Source organism: Centroberyx gerrardi, chromosome 5 (assembly GCF_048128805.1).
Source record: "Centroberyx gerrardi isolate f3 chromosome 5, fCenGer3.hap1.cur.20231027, whole genome shotgun sequence".
Classification (NCBI taxonomy): Eukaryota; Metazoa; Chordata; class Actinopteri; order Beryciformes; family Berycidae; genus Centroberyx; species Centroberyx gerrardi.
Genome location: NC_136001.1, coordinates 10,240,748 through 10,255,985, shown reverse-complemented (window position 1 = coordinate 10,255,985; position 15,238 = coordinate 10,240,748). Strand labels below are relative to the sequence as shown.

General features: G+C 41.8%; 1 protein-coding gene across 1 annotated transcript in view; it reads right to left on the bottom strand.

Moving 5' to 3' along the window:
* Positions 1-1,377: 1,377 nt before the first annotated feature.
* arhgef10la (Rho guanine nucleotide exchange factor (GEF) 10-like a) overlaps positions 1,378-15,238 on the bottom strand; it is an 83,938-nt gene continuing 70,077 nt past the window's right edge. Inside the window, exons 20-23 of the mRNA XM_078283799.1 lie at positions 15,023-15,165; positions 9,577-9,748; positions 5,279-5,401; positions 1,378-4,640 (exon numbers count right to left, since the gene is read on the bottom strand). Of these exons, the coding sequence (XP_078139925.1) occupies positions 4,090-4,640; positions 5,279-5,401; positions 9,577-9,748; positions 15,023-15,165 (989 nt within the window). The 3' untranslated portion in view covers positions 1,378-4,089. The remainder of the gene's footprint in view (positions 4,641-5,278; positions 5,402-9,576; positions 9,749-15,022; positions 15,166-15,238) is intronic.

The following is a 15,238-nucleotide window of genomic DNA, read 5'->3' as shown; positions in this document are numbered from 1 at the left end:
GCACTGAACAAAACATTTTATTTATATATTCAACCTCAGATGCAACCTCAGGTGCTGCCACTCCTCCGTAGTATTTACTGCAAAATACGTGATCAAATTCCGTTTATATGATTTACATGAGGCCGCATTAGAAACCCTCAGGTGGCAACAGATGTGTTTAGCTAAATGCTGCTACACACACACACCTGAACCTCCACTCTACATCTGACTCTACATCTCATCTACCCAATCATTCACGGTTTGCTTTAGCTGTGACCTTTTCTGCTAATTCTGCTTATAGGCTACTGCTGAGGATCACTTCAATGAATGTTAAAGCGCCGCTCCCCCTCACTCCATCCCCACCTTCACCTGACATTGTCGGCATTGCAGGGAGCCTTTAAGTGGCGAAGAGGGTGAGGGTGAGGGAGGGAGAGAGAGAGAGAGAGAGAGAGAGAGAGAGAGAGAGAGAGAGAGAGAGAGAGAGAGAGAGAGAGAGAGATGGGGGGGGGGAGGTGCTGGAGTTCCCCAGTGGGTTTTCACCTACAGTTTGAACTAGCTTGTAGCGGTCTTGCACATCTCCCAGAAGTGCAGTGTGCCAGCGATGAGATAAGCAGCTGGCACCCCACATAGAGGGAAGGTGGTGCAGAGGCATAAAGGGGAAGACAAAACCAAGTTCCAGGGGCAAACAGTTAACTCAAGACTTTTACTCAAGCTCTGCATTTATAGAAAGTACACTTTTGAGGTACCTGGACTTGACATACGCGCTGTCATTTTAAACGACTCTATATTTTGACTCTTAACGGTTACCGATAGCATGCAGTTACTTTTATTATCTCATGAAATTATTGGAAAGGGTTCATCAAAAGATTTTAGCTCATGCTCTGTTTGACTTCAAGCCAGCAAAGTTCTACAGGAAGCAATAAGGAGCAAATAAACTAGACAATGTGCCCCTGTAGCGTGATGTCTAGAGGTTAGTGTATTGAAGATGGAACACCACTGAGTTGTAAATTTAGGGGCATTGCATCATACTTGTATCTATTCTATCTGGGTATTTCTACTTTTACTTAAGAAAATGATTTGTGTTCTTTTTCCACCATTGCCAAGTTGAGCTCCCAGCAGATGCAGATAAGCTCATTTGTCGTTGGATTTTGAATAACCAAGGACAAAATAACCCCCAAAACACTTCCAAATGATAGATAAAAGACAGGAATCCTTGGTGTTGTAAGTTATGGACTAGCAAAAGAGTAATAGCTCTCATTATCATAATAATCCTCAAGATATATACCTCAAACACCACAGCCACCGCCGGCCACCATCCTCATCCTCATTCTAAAATCAGTCATATAAAAAAAGATCAAACTCAAACTTAGATTTAAAGATGTTTTTAATTTAGCATCGACTTGTTAGACAACAGGAAACATTATAGACATTTATCATTAATGTACCAAAGGAGAATGAGTACTTTGTTTCTACATACCTGTGCTGGCATGAGTGCAATACATTTACCAATGCTAAACATCAAATGAATTATTAAATATAGGTTTGCATTGCATTATTTGTGCCCGACACAAGTCTCTTCTAACACGACAATACTGTTACAAAGTGACATTATTTTCAGTCTCATTTGTTGCATCATGTCCTCTTTACAAAAGGGACTGCGAGATAATTAATAGTGAATCCATTCATGAGTATTAATAGTCAGTGCATTAATAGATCACTGTACGAAACCACTGTAAGCAAAAGAAAATGAATGTCCATCATAGGCCACAATACTTTGGAGATTAACTCTCCGTTGCTACTGAAACAGCTGAACAGTGCTGCCTGTACTGCAGCGTTTGTAAATGGATCATGTATATTTCGTAAAGCCTACTCAAGCACAAATACATGCTCGTCCTCTGGCTAAAGTTGAATTGATGATTTCAATAGTGACCATGAGGGTGTTGTGGCTCCAGCAGCATTGACTCTCACATGAATTGAAGTATACATTTCTGACACGACATGACAGTGAGATCTAAATTTGCATGACAGCACCCATAGACAGTTTCCATCACCACAGCAGCGTGTTTGAATCTCAGCGGTGAGGAGGAGCAGAAAAGGAAAAAAAAATAAACCTCAATGTGCCTCAGGGAAATAAAAAAAACATGGACTTTATGCTTCATCTGTGATGAAGAGGTAAAGGGAGAATCCATGTGTGTTGGAAAGGGCAAGTAGAGATAGAGGGGTAGAAAAACATCATACCATAACCTTCACTCATGCTCTGTTTATTGAAAATTGTCAATGCTATATCCCTAAGTGTCAAAACATCTTCATAGTTGGATACTTACCTAGCCTTGGTCTACTGTCAACACAATGAACAAACAAGGCATTGTGAAGTTTATACTTGGTCCTGTCAGCCAGAAAGATGTCAGTGTCAGTAGTCTACATCCTCAAACCTGACAACATTTCACTAACGTTAAATTATGTAGTTAAAACAAACAACCAAAACCCCCACAATATTACAGACATGGTACCAGGGAGTCAGAGAATGTTTCTGTAAGTTACATACAAAAAATACAACTGTTCCTCATGCACATTGAGTGCTTTCACATGCAGAGTATTCCACATACCAGCTGGTTAAGATCATATGCAGCATCCTCTTATCAGATCCCGATCAGAGAATATTCCTGTTTGCATTAAATTCTCAGAGTATTCCAAATATTTACCAATTATTACTATGAAGTCAGAAGTAAAACACAAGTGTAGATGGCATAAGCGTGACATGGGCTTATCGTGGGTATTGTAAAATGCCAGCTTTAAATCAGAATCATCCTGAATAATATTGAAAATGAATGTGCATGTAAACACACCCACTGGTGTCTCTCTCAGCTAGGTTCCCTCTGTTCGTAACACAGCCGATAGCAACTTGGATGGCTGCAACGCTTTTATTTCATCATCATTTTATTCATATTGGCTTTTGATGTGTAACTGGGGTTTCCAGCTAATGCGAGTAGTGTATTAACAAGCCAGGGTGCACATTTGTTTCATCTAGCTGATAGAAGAGACAGTGAATAATGAAACAGAGATATCTGACTTGTACAGTACTTAAAGAAGATAGCACGCTAAAGCCTCTGAGAGTTTCTTTTCCTCAAATTAATCAGTATTAATGGCAGGATTTGCGTAGTCCAAATATAGGTTGTGTAATGTAAAGCACTGGCCACTCATAGCCTTTGTTTTTACTGTGGCTTAGTGATAGGATAGGATAGTAAGATAGTTTCATTTTACTGCAACAGTTGAGTGGAATAATTTGTACAGCTGACCTATTAGTAACAGGACTGTCTTCAACAAAGGCACGGTAATTTGAAGCTCTTAGAAGCAACACCAATATCAATTATTTTCCTAACACTAAACCTATCAGTTTCTTAACACTTGCAACAGGACAGAATAAATGAGATCGTAGTGTATTTTTTTCCGAGAGCACGGGTTCATTTTTGAGACACAATAGAAGACACAGTACGTTCACATTGTATGGGAATGAGAGAAAAGCTGGCCTAGCTAATAAAGCAATGCTAATGTGCTTTGTGATGCTATGGTAGTTCCCAGCTTTTCAGCCCTAAACAGATGGGATCTCTCCCACAGGATCAGATAAAAGACATCCATCTCCAACTCTGCAGAGCATGGCAGATTCAACAAAGGCTGACTCTCAAAGGAATGCTGTCCACTGGTGCTCACACAGGAGTCCTACGCGAGAAAAATCTGTGGGAGAGCTCAGGCAGCAATGATGAGGCTGAATTTAGGCATATCCATCTTAACTAAGGCAGGGAGGGGGAACCAGTACAAAACAGTCGCATGGAAGTAATCTGTAGCTGGCTCTGCCGCTGCGGGTGAAGATGATGACACACAATCCTGCACACTCATAGTGACCTATGGGATGACATTACCTCTCGCAAACAGCGGGTCTTAGATTCTTTATCACACGGGCTAAATCATCCACTTAGCCTGGAGCTGTCTAACGGTGGCGACGCCTTCGCATCACATAGTTAAGTCCCTTGAATTTATGGAACAGATGATTCAAGGCTTGGCTGGGCTGACATCTTTAAGCAGCACGCCGCGTTGCCACATAGATTCCCCATGTCACACAGTCAATGGGAGTTGCCATACCATAAGAGTATTCTCTAAACTCTCCCCACTTGTACTAGTACCTGCTGATGCTCCTTCCTTTAGTCTGCGGAAGCCCTTTCCTCCAGAGATGACTGCTGCAGATGTCACCCTGTCCCTGCGCCCCCCGTCCCGCTCACAGGGGCGTCCCCGAACCCACATTTCTGGGTCATCGCTGAGCTCGTAGATAGATCCATCTTCCACGCTGTGCTCCAAAGACTCCAGGGAGGAGTCCGAAGCCTCGTCACCCACTGCTGTTAAGGGCCGTCCGGGCAAACCTGACGTGGAGCGCAGCTTGTACTGCAGCAGAACGCCACGCCCCTTGCCTCTGCCCTCTCCCTGGAAGGAGCTGGACTGTTGCAGGGATTCCTGAGAGGAAGTGTCACTGCGGTCCTCCCCTCCGCAGGCCGAGTCTGGACCGTCCCCAACTGAGTCCCTCTTCAACAGTTCAGGGGACAAGGCGCTGGTGGTGGCCACCAGAAAGTCCACGGGCCCACAGTGAGCGTTTAGAGAGATCATCCCCTTTCCTGCAGGAGAAAGGCAGCCAGAATATTCAAATCTCATGCAGAGAGAAAACAGATGCTACACCAGTTCTAGTTTGGGGTCGAAAAAAATAAAATAAAATTGCCATGAAAGGTTCAATCTACAAGGAAATATTTGAGAATGAAGACTCAATATTATGCAAGTTGCAAGTTTGATTTGAGTGAATTGAAAGTGACTTGAACCCAGCTCTGCACCAGTGTGGTTAACAATTTTACATAATAATGTCAATTTTCAAATGGTTAATTGTAATAATTTATTATACTATTACTGTAATACTAGCTAAGTTGTGGTGCATTTATATATTACTTAATCAACTGGCTTGCAATAAGATGGTCACGAAGTAAGGTTTATGCAAGTGGACACTAAAGACCTCATTTTGTTGGCATAATAAACAAAACGCTGCCAGGCAGTTTTTAAATTACCCTGCAAGAATATGTGATTTCTGTGTTGCCAGCCCAGTAATATTTGCACTGATTCACACAGCCAGAAGAAAAATGTGAAGTGTGACCTCAATAATGGGCAGAGCAGAGTAATTTTCTATCATGAAAAAACCTCTTTGCTTTCCTTTTGACCTCTCAAAAGCCTGTTCAATCACTGTTAGCCTCCTCCCTCTGATCCATACCTGTTATTTTGGGAATGCCTTCCAGTTTGGGGACTGGAAGTGTGATGATGAAGCCTTGGGCAGTGCCCACCCATAACAGCCCCTGGCAAATGAGGAGACTCGTAACTCGCATGCTCTTTTGACCTGCAATATAGGAAACATTGGGTCATAATTGAAAAGTTTTGTTCCAAAATGAGATATCCGCCCTTTGTTAAACCCTTCTGTTACCGAGTGAAAGATAATACAAAATTACAACAGATTATTGTACCTTTTAAAGGATGCTAGATAAGCTGACAAAATGATAAGACTTTTACAGTCTCGATTCCTTGTATTTAAGAGATATTGAATGATGAACTACAAAATGGTTATATAGTGTTTGGAAATGAACTGTTCAACTCTTGCATCATGAAAAAACTAACAGCAGCATGTTTGTACTTTTATTGTTGGTTACCAGTGTTTGTGTAGCTTTGGGTAATGTTTAAACTGATCAACTCATATTTGACAAACTTTACCCAAGCACATAACCTCAGCAGAGCCACCCAGGGGTTTGGGTTAAACAAGATTAGGAGAAATTGGATTTGCCTATTTGCTGCTGACCTACTTGAAAGGAAAGCTATCATAGATGCATGAAGCTGGAAGTAGACTTGTTATCATTAAAAGAGTAAAATGATAGAGCTGCGCATTTGAACCCACAAATCATGTTATGAATTCACATGGGTATGAAGCACACCTGCTGATATGAGTAACATGAAAAAATAAAAGGTGATGCATTTATTTATTTATCCACGTCCATAGTTATATAATCCAATGAGATATAGCAAATTGGTATTAGTCCTTATTGAGACTGTCTGTATTCTCTGTTAATGTGACTGAGTAAGTAATTAAGAGTGATTCATGTCCAACTTCTGGAGTATGTAGATAATCCTTCGGCTGGAACTGTGCAATTACTTCCTTGTAACACAGCCTGCTTGTGTTCTTCACCTTCTGTAATCGTCTATATAAGAGTCAAAAGTCAACGTACGTATACTGTACTGTGAAGTTGTCCAGTGCAAGTTATATTTCTCTAGCGCCGCATTACTGACGACGAAAGGGTAATTGCACATTCTCATTATAGATGCAGATCCTTTGTTTCCAGTTAACAAAGAACCGAAAAACAATGTTTGTTATGGGTTTATTTTTGCATTCCTTTTGTGGTCCCTCAGCTCTTGGCTCCCGTCGTGGCCTAGTTATCTATAGCACCATTTACAATAATATCCATGGCAACCATAATTGAATTACACCAACAGTCATGTGATCACGACGAACAGAATGCTCATTTACATGTGGAGCTATTTGCATGGTTGTTCTGTGTCATGCTCAGATTATGACGTGCGATTCGCATGAGTGGCTCAAGAGTGTCGTTAATTCATTCATCTCTCTGTGCACAGATGAAACATCGCAAGTTGGGAGATAATGGCGGACTAGCTGGGCCGTGCGTGGAAGAGCAGGTGAAGTCGAGGCGGAGCTGAGGCGCATGTTAAGCATATAGACAGCAGAGGCATTAAGGTGGAGACCTTGGAGGGTCACAGCAGTGAGTAAGAAGCCTGCGCAAAGAGCTCCGTCTTAAAAATGTCAGCCGCCTGCTCACATAGCCACTGTGTCTATTTGTACTTTGGTTAGAAAGCTTAAGTGAGAGAGTGATGCTCATGAACACCCACTCTCGGGTTACCATGAAATCTGAAGTTAAGTCAGAGGATGTGGGCGCCAGACATTGTCTTTAAGAACAGTGATAAAGAGGGATAATGACAAAAGCACTTGAGATTAAGGAGGTATAGCTTAACCTCGAGCAATCTCGCACCTCCAGTTTTTTGCGGCAATGCACACACTCCGCAGTGTGCAGTGGGTTTATCGTGGGAGCCGGTATTTGCCTTTAAAAGAAGATGTCTCCAAAGATAAATGTTTCCCTGTGATATGTCACTAAGGACTTTATTTTGGAATATTATTTTTTCACCCTAAGGATAGAACTATTAAAGGCATTAGTAGAGGAGAGATCAGCAGTTTCCTCTGCCTCAGAAACTTCTCTGTTGTTTACTGCAACTGGAATTCCCTGTTGAGCATAAATCACATTAAGGGGAGAGGATTAGGGGGTATATCATTACTGCATGTCCTAGCATAAGTCAAGGAGAAACCTAGGGGAATAGAGGGCCATTGATATGTAGTAACTATCAGTATTTCATGTGCAGTGTCTATGGTTGTAGAGTGTCAGGGGATCCTCTTTTCTCTTGTGAGCTCAACAAATCACAACTTAAGTCAAAGATCCCTTTCCTTTTGTGGACCCTGAAGACATGAGCCTGGCAACTCTTTTCTTTTCACCCCTGTAACTCCCCCCGGGGCCAAGCCCCCAGGCTGCCACCCTCCCTCAAATCTGCTGCATATTTCAAGGGGGAAGTACTGGTGCTGGGTGAAAATGACCTCTGGTCACCTGTTTTCTCCAGATACCGTGACCATAGGAGCCTGCTCTCCTTAAAGTCTCTCCTCAAACAAAAAAAGAAACTTTGATCTACAAGAGAAAAGTTTGGTCTCTCTCACTCACGTCTCTCTTTATTCTTTGCTCTCTATCCAACTCACAAGAGAGAACCCACTTTTTCTGACGAGATGGAGCGCTACCACTGCTTTGAGTATTGCTCTAAATACATCAATCTCTGTCTGGTGTGATTCAACAGAAGGACAAAATTGTCTAAATCCAAGCGCATTTATACCACTAGCTCAAGCTCCAAACGATCTTCATGTGTGCTGAAAGAGTTTATAGCCCAAGAGTCTGAGCCTGGACACGTTTGAGTCAAATTGACACTAAGTCACGTGTATTGTAGCTATCACCTCAGACAGACTTAGGTATGCTTCATCGCTATCTAATTTGTTTACCATAGTTCCCTGGAAATAAAAACAGGGAAAACACTCAGGCTGGCTGATAAATATTTCATTTATCATGAAGCAAGGCACACAGGAAGTGATGGGCTATCTGTGGCATCCTAAACGGACTGCAGCAAAAAGTGAATCGAGGGTGAGAGGATTTTAAAGCAGAGTGCACATGAGATGAAAAGTAAGGGGAGTGAGGGGGGGGGAAAGCGGGGGGAAAAAACAGAAAGCAAAAGATTAACTCAAACGGAAAGAAAACGTGCGAGCAAAAGGAAAACGGAGAGCTACATGCAGGAAGAAGGGGTAAAACTGGCATGATACCAGTGTACCAGGGACGTTGAACGAAAGACAAGAGTGTTTCCATGGAAACCCTTAGAATGAAAATCTTTGACTCTGGCATTTTACTGCTCCTCAGTGACTTTATTTCTTTTTTATTAATTCCTCTCTCTCACCCCGTGGCTCTATTATGGCTTTGCAAGGTCCTCAGATGGATACTTATTCAGGTCAGTCCCTGGAGCGCAGGACCCAAGGAGCAACTTGGACAAGACCAGAATACCATTCGGGGGAGGAGAGCATCCTCATCGCTTAATTGGCGCCCTGTCGTTGCTCTTGTACAACGAAGACCCCAAAAAACGGACTAATGTATGCTGTACTCTACGTTTTCTTCCCCAACCCCACTAATATGACAGGTCAGACGCAGGCATTTGCATGTACTCAAAGGCAGATGACATTTTGTTGTGCAGCATAACAACTTGGAAAAGGCAGTTGATTTGATGTTGTCAGTAATTAAAATAATTTGATGTATTTTGACTAGGGCTGTCAACATTACCGCATTAACGCATGGTCAACACAATAATCTATTAATTCATCTTAATTGCATTTCTGTATTTTAGAGTCCCAATTTCTCCCTTTTGGGCTTTCTAGCTACCTGTGGTTGTGTAAACAGACAGTGAAGACAGGTAAATATGATGGAGAAGAAAAGTTATATTTTTAATTTAATGTTAAATTATTCTATCAATTTAGATCATTTATTTTTGGTGACCCTGTTTTTGTGGCATAAATTTGAGGCTTTTTTGTAAATGGTGAGTTTTTTGGTAGTCCACAGTTCAGGCTCAATTTCCACTGGATTTTGGGAATGCATGGTGTTCTTTTCTAGAGTATTTTTCTAATCTAAGTTTTTTTTTTCATGTAATTTTAACATGCAATTAAATATGAGATTAATCGCAATTAATGACCAAAATTTTTAGATTAATCACAATTTAAAAAAGTAGTTGTTTGACAGCCCTAATTTTTACGCAAAATACTTGAAATCAGTGAAGGCAGAAGGACGGACAAAAGGGAGTGTTGTACAATGTGTTCCATCTGTACAGAACTTGGCCTCTAGATATAGAGGTCAAGACCATGTCAGAGTGATGTGGGCCTACCAGGATTCAGTAGTGCTGAGCGCGTTGAGATGTTGATTTCCTGCAGAAGCTCCAGTGTTTCGGTGTGAAAGAGACGAATGGAGGAGCCTTCGGAAAATGCCATCCACACCCCTCCTCCGGCACGTACCATGTGTGCTACGCTCACCATCGGGTCCGGGTGCACTTCAAACCTCTGGAACGGAGAGGAGGGTGGGGGGGGGTGGGGAGATGGCAATACTGGTACAGTTAAAAATAGGACAACATAGCAAGAAAGTGAAATCACCCACAGCATCAACAAATGACATTATCTCCACGATGGAAAAATAAATGCAACCAAAACGGAAAGGTTATCTCTCTGGTATCTCAATCTGGCCTTTTAAACGAGAAAGAGGTATATTATTTTGGATTTTGCTCCACATAATCTGTGGAGATCTGGATTTCTACCACTGTGGCCTGAGTGCAATTTTATTTTGGCCTTTTCACTTTAGCCCGCTTGCCATAAATGTGTTTTAATTGCTCTCTCTGTGGAGAAAGTTTAATCTTCTGCAGGGATTTTAGCAGTATCAGACCTTTTGTGTACTACCATTCCACTTCATTAAACATGCATGCAGTCACTTTCCTTGAACCTATAGAGTCATCAAAAGAAACAAGCATTCAATAGTCTGAACTAGAGAGAAAGAAATAAAGAAAACTTTGTTATATAAATGGATAAAAATGATATAATTATGAAGCAGGGCAATAGGGGAAACAGGAGTCCCATTGATAGACATGAAACGGTCACGACTGTGTCGACTGTGCTGTGCTTCAGCATGGCACACAAAGTGCACATTGCAGTGACACAGCTTTTTATTTAGTGTGACAGTTGGTGTGACAGTCAATTCATAGCTCATCTAAATATTGTTCATTCATAACAAAACATTACCAGATAACCGTAATGATCATGTCATCATGATGAGGTCAGTAGAAGCCTGAATCTCGCATGCAGTCGTTTCTCTCAACTTTTATGTAAATAAAGTCTAACTGTGCCTCTCAAGTCTGTAATTTATAGTCCCTGACACACAGGACACTTTTTTTTTTTGCATCATTCCCCTGGCTTCTATCTTTTTAAGACCACAATGGAAAAAAGGGAGTTTCAGGCATACAGTCTTAATGAGTAGCTGGAAAAAGTGCAATGAGCCTTATCATGGCAACACATGCAGCCCCTGAGGTCCAAGGCATGACAAGGGTTGGTCTGGGCAACATCTTGGAGCTCCTATCACTGTCAATGCATGAGTCGGGAGCTGGGCAATTAGTCAGTGAGAGAGAGTGAGTGGAGATGAGAATGCACCCCCCCCTGCCCCACCCCACCCCCAGCGCACCGGCGGACAGGGATTACCACCTGTTTGTGTGCCCTTGCCAGTGGGTCCTCCTTTGTTTGAAATTGGGAAAAGGAAAGAAGCCTTTGATGTGTTTTCTCTTTTAATTGACTCCTCAGCAGTGGGTGCCTGCTCCGCCTGGGAAAGGATATGCAATGCATCTCTTCGTTTTTCAAGTGCAGCCATAAAAAAATTAGATACCCATAAAAAAAAAAAAGGAAAATTTCACCTTCAATAACCCACTGCAATTCAAATGAGTTGACAAGTTTGGAAAGTAAAACACAGCCTTATATTATATGCTGCAAAATTAGCACATGAAACGTGAACAAGCGTAGTCCTTCTAAAGGGACTTTCAGCTAATTGTTGGCTGACATACTGTAATTGTTGGATGCCATCTTGCCTACCATATGTTTTAAGCCACCTGGAAGGCATCCTGGGATGCTGAAAGTATATAACGGTCTCATTGGACCGGGCTCCATCTGAATCAAGGGAATTTCAAAAAGTGCAATTGGCCATGAAAGAAAATATTTTGAAATGATTGATTTATCATTTGTAGAAAAGACAATGTTTTTATATAAACGTCAGCTCACACTTAAGCCAACATTGCAAAACCGAATTCTCCAGACATTTATTATGGGCATGGAAACCAAACATGTGGAACGCCCGTTGCGCTGTGTCAAGTACAGGATAAGTAAAGGCAACAACTGTTCCCCCCAACCAGCAACCTGGTATTAGTGGGCTGAGTCCAGCGTTGCTTACAGAGATGAGGTGGTCAGTGAAGCGTGACAGTGGTAATGTGCCCTTTACACCCCGCTCGGCAGTGTCACACTAACAGCGGCTTCCCTCCCACGGTCCTCCACCGGCAGTGGGGAATAACAGCGCAGGCTAAAGCCGCGAAACACTAAAGCTGGTCTGAACAGCTCATTAGCCCTTCATTACGTCAGGTGACAAGGTGTCTCTGTCCTTTGGAGAGCGGTAAATCCCCATCCACACTCACAGCCCCGGAGAGGGAGACAAGTGAGTGATAAGAGAAAACAGGTAGAGAGAGAAAGTAATGGGAAGAGGAAGGAACAAGGCCTGCCAGTCAGTATTGATCAAAGCCTGTGTGTCCACGCATGTCCTACTTAGTTAAAGTTTGGTTGCATGGGAGGGACTCAGACTTCTATAGAGTGTTGATGGGCGGTTCATGGCGCTCTGTTATAATGCCGAAATTGGCACACAGAAACACACAAAAAACACATGCGCACACACACACACAGCTGAGAACACACTTGTCTTCAAGCCATGGTATACTTGCTGCAGAAATTAATTTTGTCAGGTTTGTATGGACAAAAGGAGACGCTTGCGAAAAAACAACAACAAAGCGCCGCATTAACTTCGGACTCTGCAGCGGCACAGGCTTGCCAGCCGAACTAGTCGAATTCTTCGCACACCGGGTGCCACTGTGTGACCCTCTGCAATTGGTCAAAAACATCATGTGATTGGTTGTGTTGCCTTGTGGAGGGGTGTCTCCATTTCCTTTTCCAGTTCATTTCCTTTGTTTACATCGCCATGCTAATATCTCGTAGTCAAATCTTTCAAAATGAATCGTTTTGAGGCGAGGCTTGTTCAGCTTGTTAGAGGATATCTACACCTCTGTGTCCGATCAAACAGCTTCTAAATCCTCATTTTCCCTCAGCCGCCTTTGTCGCTCTTTCCCCGTAGCCGTTGTCTTGTTGTTGAGTTTTTGTCACCACTGTAATTTTTAGTGTAAATACATGATACAAAATCGCGAGTATACACAAATTCATATGTGGTGACGTGTTCGACTGTATTTCTATTTTGGGCAAGTTCGACTTTGAAGAAGTTAGGGGTTATATTATGATATTATACATACTGCACTGATAAAGGCACTGACCGTGGAGCCGTTTATCCAGTAGCACGGAGCAGGAATCAATGGTGTCAACAGAGAAGGGCTAGAGTGTCCAGCAAAGTCATGGATAAATGATTCAAAAGTGCATCAAGACTGACTGAAAGTGGTGAGCATCCTTGGGGAACAACAATGGAAAGAAGTGGAGCGAGTTTGAGTCCGTGACCCTGTAGCCTTGCTCCAAGTCATATCGCTTGCTCCAGGTGCCAAGTATGGCTTCCTAGATCCTGGATATGCACCGTAGAACTTGTGAACTCAGATCTCTTGAGTCCACATTAGTGAGGAAGACAAGGTTAGCAAAGAAGTAACCAGAGCTGACCTGTTAAGCTCTGTGGGAGACACAGTGAACCAGAACTGTGCTTCCACTGCGTGGCCACTCAGCTGATTAAGCCCCTGTCTCTGGAGGGCTGGCAGGGGAAAGAAGGTGAAGGAAGACAGGGAGACGTCTGTTAAACCCGCTTCTGATCATGCGGATCTTGAGGCAGACTCAGTAAGGATCTGTCTGTGTTTTGTTCGGCCAAGATCTATTTAGATTTGTCAATAGACAAATCACAGATCTGCACTCATATATATTAGTTTAACTCATATTTAATTCACTTGTAATTAATTTGTCAACAAACATTTGTTGTTGTTAAACTAATATACTGTATATGTGCGGACCTGTGATTTTTCTATTGACATAATTGGTCTGCGCACCACAGACTATATTGGAGTAATGCACATGGTATTGAATTCATCTATTTACATTTGTCACCCGCTTCTTCTGATCAGCTATTGGACTACTACTTTAGCTTTTGAGTGAAAATGATGAACGAATTTTGATTTTGTATTTACCTCAATGTGATTTTAACTTGCATGTTGTTTACAGTATCTGCACCTTTCATATTTCCATATATCCTTGGAAAGGTCTCTCTTGAAAAGGAGATTTGTAAAAGGGAATAAGTGGTTAAATAAAGGTTGCACTTTGTCACCTTCCTAATTCTTGGCATTTCATGAAAAAGTACTGTGTATTTACATAGAAAATGTACAGTAAATTCACATGATCTGGCAAATGAGGTTAAAAAATAAGGTTTACTGAACACATGGTCTTTTTTTCGACAAAGCCCTGCTTCCCTTTAATACAGCTACGCACGCTCACACCTGGGAGTCATAATTAAATGGTAATGGCTTGCAGTTCAGCATCTGCATACTGTATTAACATTACCTTGGAGAGTTTGGTTTCTATCATTCACTATTGTCTACCACAGCCCCCTATAAACCTCTAATGACATACTGTACAGTACAGATGAACATCTTTGAGAATGACTTCGCAAAAATGGAAAGCATGGCTGTGACAGCGCCCAGGATGATTTTCTGGAGATAACGGTGCGTATTTCAGCATCATAACTCAGAGCGCTACAACAAAATGAAGCTTATTTGTGTGTAAGAGTCCCAGCAAACATTCAACGAATCTACAAAGCTTTCTATTCGTTGTCCGTGGAGCGGCTCCAGGCTGTAAATCTTGATGACATCACAGATTAGAATGCTGGCTCTCTCCGGCTGTGTGCATAAATCTTCTCAGAAAATGAAAGGAGAGGAAATTTTCCTCAAATGCTGCAAAAAAATCCTGTCTAGCAGTTTTACTTATGAACCCATCCATTAAAGTCCTCAAACCATGTTTTAGTAAAGACTGGGAATATTTCTCAGCTGAGAAGGGGGGTGAAGCTGACTTTGCAGCTAGGGATGACATCAACCTATAGTGTGTTTGATGAAAGTTTATCATTTGATTGGTTGACAAACAAATCTGAATTGATACACTTCTTAAGCTTGATAAAAAATTCTGCAAAATTGGTGAAGTTGCTTAGGAAAAAAACAATATATTATTGCATTATAACAACTATTTTAAGTTTATTAGTATATTGTCACTATATTGACACTCCTACAGTCATTTCCATAGGATGAAAATGTTTTAAATTTCTCTCCATTGCTACAAATTATTTCCCGTTTTACAATTAAGAATAAATTTCCCACATGCTAACACTTTTGTGAGAATTTGTCCCTATATAAGCAATTTTCCCATTTAGTATTCACGATTAAATTCAAAATGTTACAACTGCTTTCAACAATGACAAAAAATCATTGCATGTTTATTTTATAGTCACAAGGTATACTGCCATAGATTGCCACCGATGCCATTGATTGAATATTTAGTTAGATGTGTTACCTGAGTGGTGAGGCTGGAGACGTCGATGACTGTGACCGAGTTGCCGCAGCTTGCCCATACTGAGTCCTCCAGCACCAGCAGAGTCCGCACCGGCTCTGAACCCACACTCACAGATCTGCAGGAGTCCAGGTCCCACAGATCACCTGAAAAAAGTGAACAGAAAAAGTTTATTTCTGAAATCTAAGACCAGGAAAACAACAATGATCTGTGGAAACA